General features: G+C 40.9%; 1 protein-coding gene across 2 annotated transcripts in view; it reads left to right on the forward strand.

Moving 5' to 3' along the window:
- Positions 1 to 1,157: 1,157 nt before the first annotated feature.
- Positions 1,158 to 12,850, forward strand: part of LOC149150238 (pectin acetylesterase 12-like) — a 472,224-nt gene continuing 460,531 nt past the window's right edge. The window contains exons 1-3 of one of the 2 annotated variants that reach the window (XM_089445272.1): positions 1,158 to 1,820; positions 2,924 to 3,006; positions 3,541 to 3,670. In XM_089445272.1, coding sequence (XP_089301398.1) covers positions 1,604 to 1,820; positions 2,924 to 3,006; positions 3,541 to 3,670 — 430 coding nt within the window. In that variant the 5' untranslated portion in view covers positions 1,158 to 1,603. The remainder of the gene's footprint in view (positions 1,821 to 2,923; positions 3,007 to 3,540; positions 3,671 to 12,850) is intronic. The other variant, XM_089445271.1, reaches the window with a different exon arrangement.

The following is a 12,850-nucleotide window of genomic DNA, read 5'->3' on the forward strand; positions in this document are numbered from 1 at the left end:
ACATAAAGATCAGATGACCAGGTGAGAGGTGTGGATGTGGGACCATAGAAGGCAGAATCATCAATGACTTTTCCTCTACACTTCTTGTTGCCACATGCTTGCAAAGGGGACTTGTTTGAGTTCTTATTGCAAACGGCTCGAGTACTTTCCCTTTGAGATCGTTTTTTCCTTGTCTTCTCCCATTTTAGACGGGCTAGTCTTCGTTTTAAAATGCTCTGATATTGTTTGGCATTGGCCCAAACCCACTTCCCAGCTTTGGCGGATGAGGCAATTTTCACTTGTCATAGATCATTTGTTTCCACAGGTTCTGAAATTTCTTGTTTCGTTGTCTTGTCCTGAAATTTCTTGTCCCATTTGTTGGCTGACATTGGCACAGTGAGCAACCCCTGCATAACAACTCCCGCATTCAGCATTTCTATGCCACGAAAATCCATCGTGCAAAACTACAAACTGATGATAAAACCGCTGAGAGTGACTACTTTGTCGTAAACCAGATTTTTGCTATCAAAAGTGATTGATGAAATGAATTTTTCGTTAACATCCACGCATAAGAAATCTAAAGCTAGTTTCCGATAAATTTATATATATATATAGACTTCCCACAAGTTAAATATATATAAAATAAGCATCAAAATAGTAATATTATTATGGATATGTATACAAAAGTTATTAGATTATTTATTTGTAAATGAAGAAATAAAAAAATTAAAAATATTATTTCAATAGATTTTGAATATTACTATAATTTTTTTTAATCAAAATAAATTTAAATAAATGTTTACTGATAAAATGTTATTCTTAGAATTGTGAAACTTAATATAATATAAATATTTAATAACACAATTTTATCTCTCACATATAACTCTTATTCTTAATATTTTTTTAATAAAATTTAAATTAATAATATTATACAAATTAATCAATCTACATTTCACATAATTTTATTCATCACATCTTACTCCTACCCACAATATTTCTCCAATACAATGTCATACCAGCTAAACTTCACACAAACCACTCAATTTACAACACCAAAAAAAATACACAAAAAAATAAATAAAACAATTGGTTTTCCTATTGAACTTGGACGCTGCATTTGTTTCACTTATTTTCCATAAAAAAACCAAAAATGTGTCACGGAGAGATTCTGTTTGCTGCAACCATTTTCAAACATATAGGTTCTTCCCTCCGATCGGAATCGTTCGTGGCGGTCCAAGCTTTACATCAATTCAAATTGGCTGTCATATTAGAATAGCTTACCTTCAACTTAAGAGGCCAAAAATGCAACAGATTCTTGATTTTGATTTTGATGGGATGGAGACGAGATTTTTCATTTCTATTAATCCACAGACATAGCCTTTGGATTATTCTTGAATGACTGATAGCTGTTTTTTGGTAAACCAAAAATAGACACGGCTGGGAAAACTCCTATGCCCATGAGACGCCTTTGGAGTTTTCCACGAGGGGTGGAAAAAAAACCACACGCCTTTGGAGTTTTCCACGCGACGTGTGGAAAAAAAACACACACGCATAAATATATATCTCTGAAGTTACTGGGATTCTTAGCTAAATTTTTCGTTGTGGCCATCTGCAATAGTTTTCAATGAGGATGGCTTCGATGAGGAGATCTCATGGCGTAGGATTATTGTATGGTTTTGCATTAACTGTAATCAATATTATCTGTTTATATACAACAGTGCTGGATGCAGCTCATGTGGGAATGACTAAGATACCCAAGGTGTCTAAGGATTCTCAAACTAATGATAATATTACGGAAGTGTCTCTGACGCTTGTGGAGAGAGCAGCAAGCACAGGAGCTGGCAAGTGTCGAATCCTGATGCAGTTTGCATATTCACACGCAATTGATCAATCATTTAGATTTTAATTAAGCTTTAATATGAAAAAAAGTGGATTGGTGTTTTGTTACATATCTGAAATTTATAAATATGAAGAAAAGTCAGCTGCATTTTATTTGGAGCAATATGTAGAATGGGTGCTTTGAAAATGTACACAAAAACAAACCTGTCTAAAGTTGCATGTGATGTGTTTGTGAAATATGAAAATACAATATTCTTCACATGTTTACACTATGATAGAGGTCAAAATATACACTCTCAAAAATATTAGGCTTTGGGTTAGATGAATATGTGATTGCATGTAAATTAATCTATGTACTCAGTTCAAAATGGACAAAGTAATTGTCATTCAATACCGATACTGAATAGCTCAGCGAAACTCTGCAAATGCATGCTTTACCATATTAAATCTGATTTTATAGCTCATATATGCAATTGTATACATGTTCTGTTAATATCCATGCAAATTTTGGAGAAGAGGGTCGCATTGTATACTCCTGCAAAGGTCAGGAGGGCCCTGAATTGTGAAGCTTGTAAATGAGCTGCATAAAATTGCTACCCAAACGGTTACTGTATGCATGCTTATTTTGTATATATTGGAGGAAGGGAAAGAGATAATTATAGAAATGCAGTATTTCACTGTTATTATCATTCACGCCTAAGCTATATAGAGGAAGGAGGAGAAGCCCAAGCAAACAAGCAGAATCACCCTTCAACCAATCAATCATTATGCGAAAAGGAATAAAAAAAATGTGAATCTCCTCAGAAGATCTATATACGAGCAGTGTAAAGCACTTGCTTCTTGTTGGCACAATTGTAAATTCTTTTAAGAATCTGTTTCTCCTTGGGAAATTTTCATGCAAGCAAAATTTTTCTTTAAATCTGAAGCACTGTGGTCATAGTAAATTTATGTGTCCTCTTGCTGTCAGTGTGAATAGAAGATTTGTTCTCTAGTTTCATCCAGAGGCAATCACGCAAATCAGGGCTGATGGAATGTTTTTCTCATATGATTGATTGTATACTATCTATATAATTTTCTGAACTATATAAGAATTGATGCAATGCAGTTTGCCTAGATGGATCTTTGCCAGCCTACCGTTTCGATAGAGGATCCGGGTCAGGGGCAAACAACTGGCTTCTTCATATTCAGGTCATGATCTTTTCCTTATTTTTTTTTAACAGAAACTATCCAATTTTTGGCTGAAGCAGGATCCACACTCGTGAGGGGATTTTCGAGTTGAGCCCATGCATGAATGCGCTGAAAATAAGCTTGAAACTAATTGTGACCAATCTCGCCTAGACTGCAGCGCAACCAACAATATATTCCCTACCACTGCTTCAAAATATCTTCTGGAGTTAAAAATCGTCATATCTGTAATATAACCAGAGAGAATCAATATTAGCCGATCATTCCCTGGCACAAATTTTGAAGTAACTTCACCTATATTTTCATTATCTAAATGCTTCACATCTAATTTCATTTTGTTTATTTGTAAGCATTTATTGCCATAGCTTCCGTTAAGTTATTATTGTTCTTTTTGTTATGATTCTCTCTAACAGATTCTCAGACCTACTTGATATGTCGTTCGCCCATAAAGATTTTTTATAACTTAATTCGAGAATCGTATTCAGCTTTTAATGGTGCCTTGATCTGCCTAATAAAAGCCACCATGTTTAATACCAGGGTGGAGGATGGTGCAATGACATAAAATCCTGCACTGACCGAAAGTCAACACACTTGGGGTCATCTGTCTACATGGATAAAACGGCTATATTTTATGGCATTTTGAGCGATAAGCATTCGGAAAATCCAGGTAACAGTGACAAATCTCATGTTTTCCCTTTTCCAATGAAAGCCATATTCTTTTCTGTCTTCTGTTACTGTGAGAACAATATTCGGTGAATGCTGAAGTAAATCCCATATGAAATAATGCTACGCAATAAAAGGGAGTTGTTTTTGCGATTTTTTGGAAGATTTTCTGGTGGATTTCCAGTATATTTTTCTGGTTTAATTTTTCTAAAATTCGGCCAGAATTCACTTAAATCACAAGATTGATGGGTAAATCCTGCACAATAGAAGTGCCATAGTGGTTTTTAATGTTGCTGAATCCATATATACACTCAAAAAATTATTTTAAATAATACAAATCAAGACTTCACCTCAAATTTTTCTACAGATTCTGGCACAGGAAACTCCAAAAAATCGCATTATAGACAAGTCCCAATAAAAGTTGACATGAAGATGTTATTAAGTCTGGCAGCCATCGCCCACAATGCATCCGAAACCCACAAGTAATACAGGGATTGCTTAGACGCATCTGTATAGCCTACCAAATGCTTTGGATGTTGTCAGAACGAGTGCCCAAATCGCTATTTATGGATCTCGGGAAAGAACGAACTGACCTTTTTAATATACTTTCCTATGGTGCCCACTTCTAGAAATTGCTTGCTTGTACCAGATAAATGGATTTACAATCTTTTAACATCTAAGGGATATATCATCTCCTAGATTTTCGAGGGATTCTGATCTGTAGAGTGTGTATATCACTGCTGAACGATGCTTTTGCTTATGCAAGAATCTGCAATACAGGGGTAGCAGAAATGTATTATATCGGACGATCTGTACCGTCCTAGCTTTTAAGTATATTTAGTGAAAAAGATCGAGGATAAGCTTAACGGGTTTCCCTGTTCTGTTGTCACGGGTCAAGGATCCCACACATGCCATTCATAACTTCATTCTATTCTGGGAGATCAGGCTCTGTACTGCCTAGGTTGTAAACCCAGTCCTCAGAAGTAAATAAAATACTGTTTTTTCTCAAGTAAAACTGAAATAACTAGGATATGTTTGGAAGGATTATTTAGGGCTTTGAGTTTCATTCAGGTTGGCACAGGATGCCAGTACTTTCAAACCAGAGTATGCATTGAGGATAAAAATACATGACCTGGCCAATGGGCAGATGAAGAACAATTTCATCCTAAACATTATGAGTTACGAGTGGAAAAACTACCTTTGGAAGTGCCCAGGCTTAATATTCCCTGATCAAAAGCTTGGGATAGATACATCGCTTCTTAGTGTTGCCTGAATTGACAAGGGTGAACAAGAGGTTGTCAAGAATTAGAACATGGTGAGCATATTTTGTTCTCTAAAGGTGGGGATGGTGTTCGGTTGGGGGAGTTCGTGATAAAGCTTCTTTTATATACTGATGACCTTGTATTGATTGTTAAATTGGCCCAGGGATTGCAGATGCACCTATATGCCTTTGAGCATTTTTGTAAAGCAGTGGGGATGCAAGTCAATACCAACAAAACCAAAATAATGATTTTCTCAAATAAAAGGAAGCAGAGCCAGCATACGTTCTTCTTTGAAGGCAACATTCTTGAAGAAGTAAATGAATACAAGTACCTCGGGATTGATTTCAACAACAAAGCTTAATTGGGAGGACTACAGAAAGAAGAGAATTTGAGGAGGGTGGAAAGCCTTATATGCTCTTCAAAACAGATGTAGAGAGGCAAAGTTATGGGATTGGAAAACGATTTAAGTGGTTTTTGGGCTCCTAGTTTGTCGAGTGATATTATATGGGTGTGGGCTAGTAGCATCCCTGTCTCAAAATGGAAGCAAATTGAGAAAATCCAAAAACGCTTGATCATGAGCAAGTTCAAAATAAAAAGTTCGGTTCCTTATGAGATAATGTTGAGTGAAACAGGAGCAGCTCCCATCAAAATTATTGCTATGGTGCGTCTCATAAGGTACCTAAAAAGAATTGAGCAAATGGGAGTAGATAGATGGCTTAAAGTTATCTTCAATGAAGGCACGAGTGAAAGAAAGAAATCGTGGATGAGACAAAACAACCAATGGATGCAAAAATGGAATATTTACCTCAATGTTTGTCCCACAAATAGCAAATGTTAATTTTTCTTAGGCTATATTGTTCTTAGCTTTGATAATTGCATTTCTTCATTAACACATTAAGTTCACCCCATAACATCATAACATTATTCAGATTTACATCATTATTCAGCGGCATATGCAACTATGTACAAAGAATAATATTGTGAAAATTCTATTACTGCAGTAACTGATTTATTTTACGGTTTACCTACTTATTCTTCAATAAGTTATTTACGAAATCCCTTCAGTAAATATTAAAATAAATTCTACTGCAGATATCACACCATTATACAAAAACAAATACATGCACAAGAATCAAACACATCAACACAGATATTTTGGACAATTGTCCCCGGAAAAACCCAATGCAGGAAAACCGGTGCAGCAGAGGAGGATTTTATTAATCAGCTTTTCTTGAGTACAACTAGGGTGCCAAACTGGCTCACCCAACAGAGATAAATTCTCCGGCACCTCCCCTAGGCTTAGCATCAGTCCAGCTAGCCTCTGTGCAACTCCCAGACCCTCTGCGTTAGCACTCTGCCTCACTGCGTCAGCACTTGGCCTCTCTGCGTCACCCATGCAGGCCCTCCAGTGATTGCGCAATCCTGCTGCCTCTACGTCTTCCTGAGTGGCTTTGCGTCTGCTTCTCTGAGCTCTGCGCTGGTCCTTCGACACTGTCCCTGCCTCTCTATTATGTACTTGCTACCTCTTGTTGCAATCCAGTCTTTTAGTTCGAATTTCTCAGCAAGCCCCGCTCCAGAAATCGAACTGACTGGTCTCCCTCAGTATATCTCCAACTGACCCTCAAGTCTTCTCTTATACTTTTCCTGTTGATGAATCAACGACCGAGATTAAGTCCCTAATCAACGGCTAAGATTAAAATAGACTTGATCTTCGTCTCTTAGAAGCTTTTAATCCTTATCTTTATTAATACCCATTAATATTTTTATCTTCCTAAGTTTAGACTTAGGAACTCATTAACAATATTAATTATTTTAATAACTCTCCACCCGGATGGAATTTTCCAAAACGATTTCTGGGTCTTGGAGATCTCATGTGCTTTAGCCTCTCCATCAATTTTCATGGCTAGAGCACATCCGATGCTACCCCAAATCAACAAATATCATCAATATCAATGCAGTGAAACATAAAGGAACAATAGAAGAAAAACATTCACACATAGAGACACCAGGATTGGTCAGAGACTAGGCCAAAACCCACTATGGGGAAAACCCTTTCAAATTCTTCTTCTTACTAGATTGTCATCAAATGATTCGGCAAAAGAGAGTACAATAATCTATATCTTCATCTATGCAACTAACCAACAAAACAACTACAACATCCATGAAATGAACCCAACAATGTATATACTCAAAACCCTGAGTCTGAAGTCTATAATGAACTGTCACTATTTACGGTCAACTACCGAACACTGCGGTCAATGAGTGAAAACTTCAAAAGATTGAGATTTCATCTTTTAGGTCTCGGTCGCACGGAGGAGTTATGTGAGTGACTATATGTTGAAGTTTCTAAGTTTACTTAGTTTAGAAACCCTTCATGCACTTTTTCTGATTTATTCCTACCTACTTGTTATTTTTTCTTTAACAAGTTATTTACAAAGTAAATATTGAAAATAAACACCAATGCATGCTCAACATATTACAGATCAACAACTAAAAGAAACAAGAACAAACACACCACATGACACCATTATTTTTGGACCAATGTCCCCGGAAAAACCCAATGTGGGAAAACCGGTGCAACTATCTGAGGGTTTTCTTATTAAGCAATATCATAGTACAATTTGGGTGCCGAAACTGGCCTACCCAACAGAGAATTTCCTTAGCAGCTATACCTCACAGTTTGAAAGAAATCTCCTGGCTGAAACCCTGGAAAACCCTTCCGGCAGTTCCTCAGCACAAACTGCTCTGCAACCCCAACGTCTACCCAATCTAAACTGCGTCAGCCCCTCTCTATATCATGTTGGCCCTGCGTTAGCTCTGGGAGCCTCTGCGTCAGCTACTTTGGCCCCTCTGGTGCTCTGCGCAACACTTGGCTACCTCTGCGTGGTCCTGCGTGAGCCCTTGCTGGCTCTGCGTCACTCTCCTTGGCTGTTGGCGCTGCTCTCCCGGCACAATCTCTTCCTTCTCTGTTTCTCTGCACTTAATGCCCCTCAGCTGCTCTCCCAATCACTGATTCTATCTGTCTTAGCAAACCCCGCTCTAGAGAATAGAATGACTGATCACTCTGATGTGTTCTCCAAGTGACCCTCAAGCCTCCTCTTATACTTTTCCTGTTGACATCTCAACGACCGAGATTAAGTCCCTAATCAACGACTAAAAGATTAGATCTGGCTTGATCCATTTCTTTTGGACCACTTTAACACAGATTCATATTAATACACGTTAATATTTTATTTTCCTTAAGTTTAGACTTAGGGACTCCATTAAAAATATTAATTATTTTAATATCTCCTGATCTGTTTAGAATCTGCCCAAACCCTTTCTGGGTATTGGAGATCTCATGTGCTCCAATCTCTCCACCAAATTTTGTGGCTGGATCACATCCGATGCTACCCCAAATCAACACTCCCTCTTAGCGAGGACTGTGCTCTAGCAATACTCCTCATTGAGTACTACTCTGATCATCCGGCGTTGGTACCTGTGCTGATGCTAGGCCTTCCTGCCCAACATCCTTTGCACTGCTGCCTCCTGTACTGTTGCCCATGGTTCTGCCACTGCCACTGCTGCATCTGTACGACAACTCCCTCTGCATCCGTGCTGCTGCTGGTCCTTTCTCCCAACACTGCATCCGCACTGCACCTCTTCTCATCAAGTTGCATCGTGCTGCCCACTGCTGCACTGCAACTCAGTTACTGAGAAGTAAGTAACTGATCCCCCAATCTGACCTCCCTGTTGGGCTAGAGACACCCACTGATGCTGAAGCTCCCTCTGTCGCTGACAAGTGTTCCCTCTCTCTGACCTCTGCGCTGCTGCAACAACTCGCTGCATCTCGCACTGTTGCACACCTCTCTGTGCCTTCCTGTACTGGTGCAACACTCTTGTGCCTCTCACACTGCTACAGCCTGCTAGCTCTGCACTGTAGCTCTCTCTGCAGCTCCATCCGCATCTATCTCTACCCACATCAGCCAGTCTTGCTACTCCTCGTCGGGGCTCCCGTAGAAAGGTCAAATCCCAGAGGCTGGGTACCTCAAGGATCCTGCCCCTCATCGCCTGTAGTCCGCCTGACTACAGCTCGATGTCTCCCCACTTTCGCTCAAGTGGTGCGTGTGCAGTCATGGCACAGTCATCGTCTATCAAAACTTCCTTCTCTGCCCATGTTGACACTGCCTTAGTCTTGGAAGACTCTCCCTTACTCTTCTTCCTTGGACACTGGGTCGCATAATGACCCAGCTCCCCACAGTGGAAACACTTGATCTTGGAGAGATCCTTTTTCTTCCACTTTTCCTGCTTTGCCTCAGATGTTAGGGCCACATCCTCCTCCTCCTGCTTGACCTTGATCCCTTTGTTGCTGCTACCTGTCTTCGATTGCCATTTGATCTCTTCCTGGTGAAGAGCTGCCTACATCTCGTCCCAAGGTGGGAGAGTCCCTCTGCCTAGGATACTCTGGACAAACACTTCCCAATATTTTGAGACAACATTAAGGGCTTTCCTCACCATAAGCTTCTGATCCGGTGTCGCTCCTATAGCAGTCAATTGGTCTCGGATCTCATTCAGTAAAAGATCAGCATTCTTGAGCAGCATTCTTCTCTGCACAGAAGTATGCTGGTATTGGTTCTTTAGAGCCTCCCACATCTCAACTGCCATTTCCTTCTCGGCTATATGTGGTACCACATGATCCTTGACCCCGTCAAGGATAATGCACTTGGCCCTCGCCATCGCCTCTTCATACCTGTCATTATCATTGGGGTCGACTGGGACAACTATTACCTTTAAGGCGAAGTTCTTGACACGATTCCTGTCAAGCACTGATAAGATTCTGGCCTTCCAGACTGTGAAGTTCGATGCTCTGTCCAGTCTATCCTGGTCTCTTACCCCGTGTAGTGCCATGACGCTCCTCTACTTCCCTCCTGGAAGTTTTCTGTTCGACTCCTCTGAGTCTCTACTTCCCGTCTGGAAGTTCTCTTCTGGACTCCCTCTGAGTCTTGATTTCCCTCCTGGAAATCCTTTTGCCGCTTGTCGAGATGCCCCCTACTCTGATCGTCTTGTGCAACTGCACTGCTGATCCGGGTTCCTCGGCTAGAAACCCTCGGTAACAACTCCTCTGGCCCTGCTCTGTCAGGTACTATTCTGACTACAGTACCTCACCAGCTCCACTCTGCAATATTCCTGCAGCCTTCTAGACCCCAACAACTGCCTCTCTGTGAACTGCGTCAGCCCCTCTCTGCCTCACACTGGCTCTGCGTCACCCCAGATGGGTTGGCGTCACCCCAGATGGGTCTGCGTCAGCCCTAGGATGCCCTGCATCAGCCCTCTGGCCCTCTGCGTCAACAACGTTGGCCTCTCTGAGGCTCTGTGCAGTTCCCGGCTTCCTTTGCGTGGCTCTGCGTCACAGTTCCTTAGCTTCTGCTCTACTAGAAACAACTTATGTCGCCTCGGGACAGCTGTTTTCTGCTGCTATTGCTCCGCTCGGCTGATGTCTTTTAGTCCTCCTGTGATTTGCAATCACCCTCTGATACCATGTTGAAGTTTCTAAGTTTACTTAGTTTAGAAACCCTTCATGCACTCTTTCTGATTTATTCCTACCTACTTGTTATTTTTTATTTAACAAGTTATTTACAAAGTAAATACTAAAAATAAACACCAGTGCATGTTCAACATATTACAGATCAACAACTAAAAGAAACAAGAACAAACACACCACATGACACCATTATTTTTGGACCAATGTCCCCGAAAAAATCCAATGTGGAAAAATCGGTGCAGCTATCTGAGGGTTTTCTTATTAAGCAATAGCAGAGTACAATGTGGGTGCCAAAATTGGCCTACCCAACAGAGAATTTCTATAGCAACTATACCTCACAGTTTGAGAGAAATCTCTTAGCTGAAACCCTGAAAACCCTTCCGGCAGTTCCTCAGCACAAACTGCTCTACAACCCCAGCGTCTGCCCAATTTGGACTGCGTCAGCCCCTCTCTGTCTCACGCTAGCCCTGCGTCAGCCCTAGGAGGCCCTGCGTCAGCTCTGGGAGCCTTTGCATCAGCTACTCTGGCCCCTCTGGTGCTCTCCGCAACACTTGGTTGCCTCTGCGTGAGCCGTTGCTAGCTCTACGTCTCTCTCCTTGGCTGCTGCGCTGCTCTCCCGACACAATCTCTGCCTTCTCTGTTTCTCTGTACTCAATGCCCCTCAGCTGCTCTCCCGATCACTGATTATATCTCTCTTAGTAAACCCCGCTCTAGAGAATAGAATGACTGATCACTCTGGTGTGTTCTCCAAGCGACCCTCAAGCCTCCTCTTATACTTTTCCTGTTGACATCTCAACGGCCAAGATTAAGTCCCTAATCAACAGATAAGACTAGATCTGGCTTGATCCATGTCTTTTGGACCACTCTAACACAAATTCATATTAATACACATTAATATTTTATTTTATCTAAGTTTAGACTTAGGGACTCCATTAAAAATATTAATTATTTTAATATCTCCTGACCTGTTTAGAATCTGCCCAAACCCTTTCTGGGTATTGGAGATTTCATGTGCCCAAACCTCTCCACCAAATTTCGTGGCTGGAGCACATTCGATGCTACCCCAAATCAACACTATAGCTGCCCAGTCGCTCCCTTAAGCCCGACATGCGAGTGATTGGGATCAGATCTGGACTACAGAAACCCTAACTCCCAGTCTCATGCATGGAGAGTTGTTCATGCGGCTAGAAGGTGTTGATTTTTTGTAGCATCAGATGTGATCTAGCCATGAAAATTGGTGGAGAAGCTAAAGCACATGAGATCTCCAAGACCCAAAAATGTTCGGGGAAATTCCACCCCTATGGAGAGATATTAAAATAATAAATATTTTTAATGGGGTTCCTAAGTATAAACTTAGGAAAATTAAAATATTAATGTGTATTAATATAATATGGGTGACAAAGTTCTAAATAACGAGGATCCAGCCAGATCTAATCTTAGTCGTTGATTAGAGACTTAATCTCGGTCATTGAATCGTCAACAAGAAAAGTATAAGAGGAGGCTTGAGGGTCAGTTGGAGACACACCAAGTTGATCAGTCAATTCGATTTTCTGGGGCAGGGTTTGCTGAGAAATTGAGTTAGTGATTTGTTGCAACGAGGGGTAGTTCGGTAGAAGGCTGAGAATACATAGCAGAGAGGCAGAGAGAGTACTGGAGAGACAGCGCAGAGCTTAGGAAGGCGACGCAGAGGTAGCCAGGACTGACGTAGAGGCTAAGGAGACCAGCGCAGAGGACACAGAGGGCTAAGAGGCTGACGCAGGAAGCACAGAGGCCTGCAGAGTTGACGCTGGGCAGAAGAGGCAGCGCTGAGGAATTTTCATGGGGCAGACTGAGAGCTGGTTAGCTGACACAGAGTCGTAGAGGGTGATGCAGTCTCTGAAGAGTGACGCAGTTCTTGAGGGTAGCTTGGAGCAGCTTTCGTTGTCCAGCTAAGGGAGCAGTTGAAGTCATTGTGGGGCTATTCATCCGGTTGTTGATTAGCTGGAATATCTATCTCTGAAGAGAGGTACTTCTGCCAAGGAAATTCTCTGAAGGGTGAGCCATTTCTGGCACCCTAGTTGTATTCAAAAAACTGCATAATAATAAAACCCTCATATCTGCTGCACCGGTTTTCCCACATTGGATTTTTACGGGGACGATTATCCAAAAATAACGGTGTCCCTTGTGTTGTCTCAATTTATTTCAGTCGCTGATATGTATATGTGTGAAGGTTGCATTTGTGTTTATTTCAGTATTTATATTAATAAATAACTTGTTAATGGAAAGAACAAGTAGGAGATAATAAACTAGATAATGTAGTAGGGATTTCTGACGTGTCAGACTTAGAAATTTCCACATGGGATCAGAGCGAGGTTGCGATCATAGGAGGATTGAAGACACCAACAAAAATCTGAAATTTGTA

Source organism: Pinus tabuliformis, chromosome 9 (genome assembly GCF_031772625.1).
Source record: "Pinus tabuliformis cultivar Carrire ecotype Pingquan chromosome 9, CPIR1, whole genome shotgun sequence".
NCBI classification, from domain to species: domain Eukaryota; kingdom Viridiplantae; phylum Streptophyta; class Pinopsida; order Pinales; family Pinaceae; genus Pinus; species Pinus tabuliformis.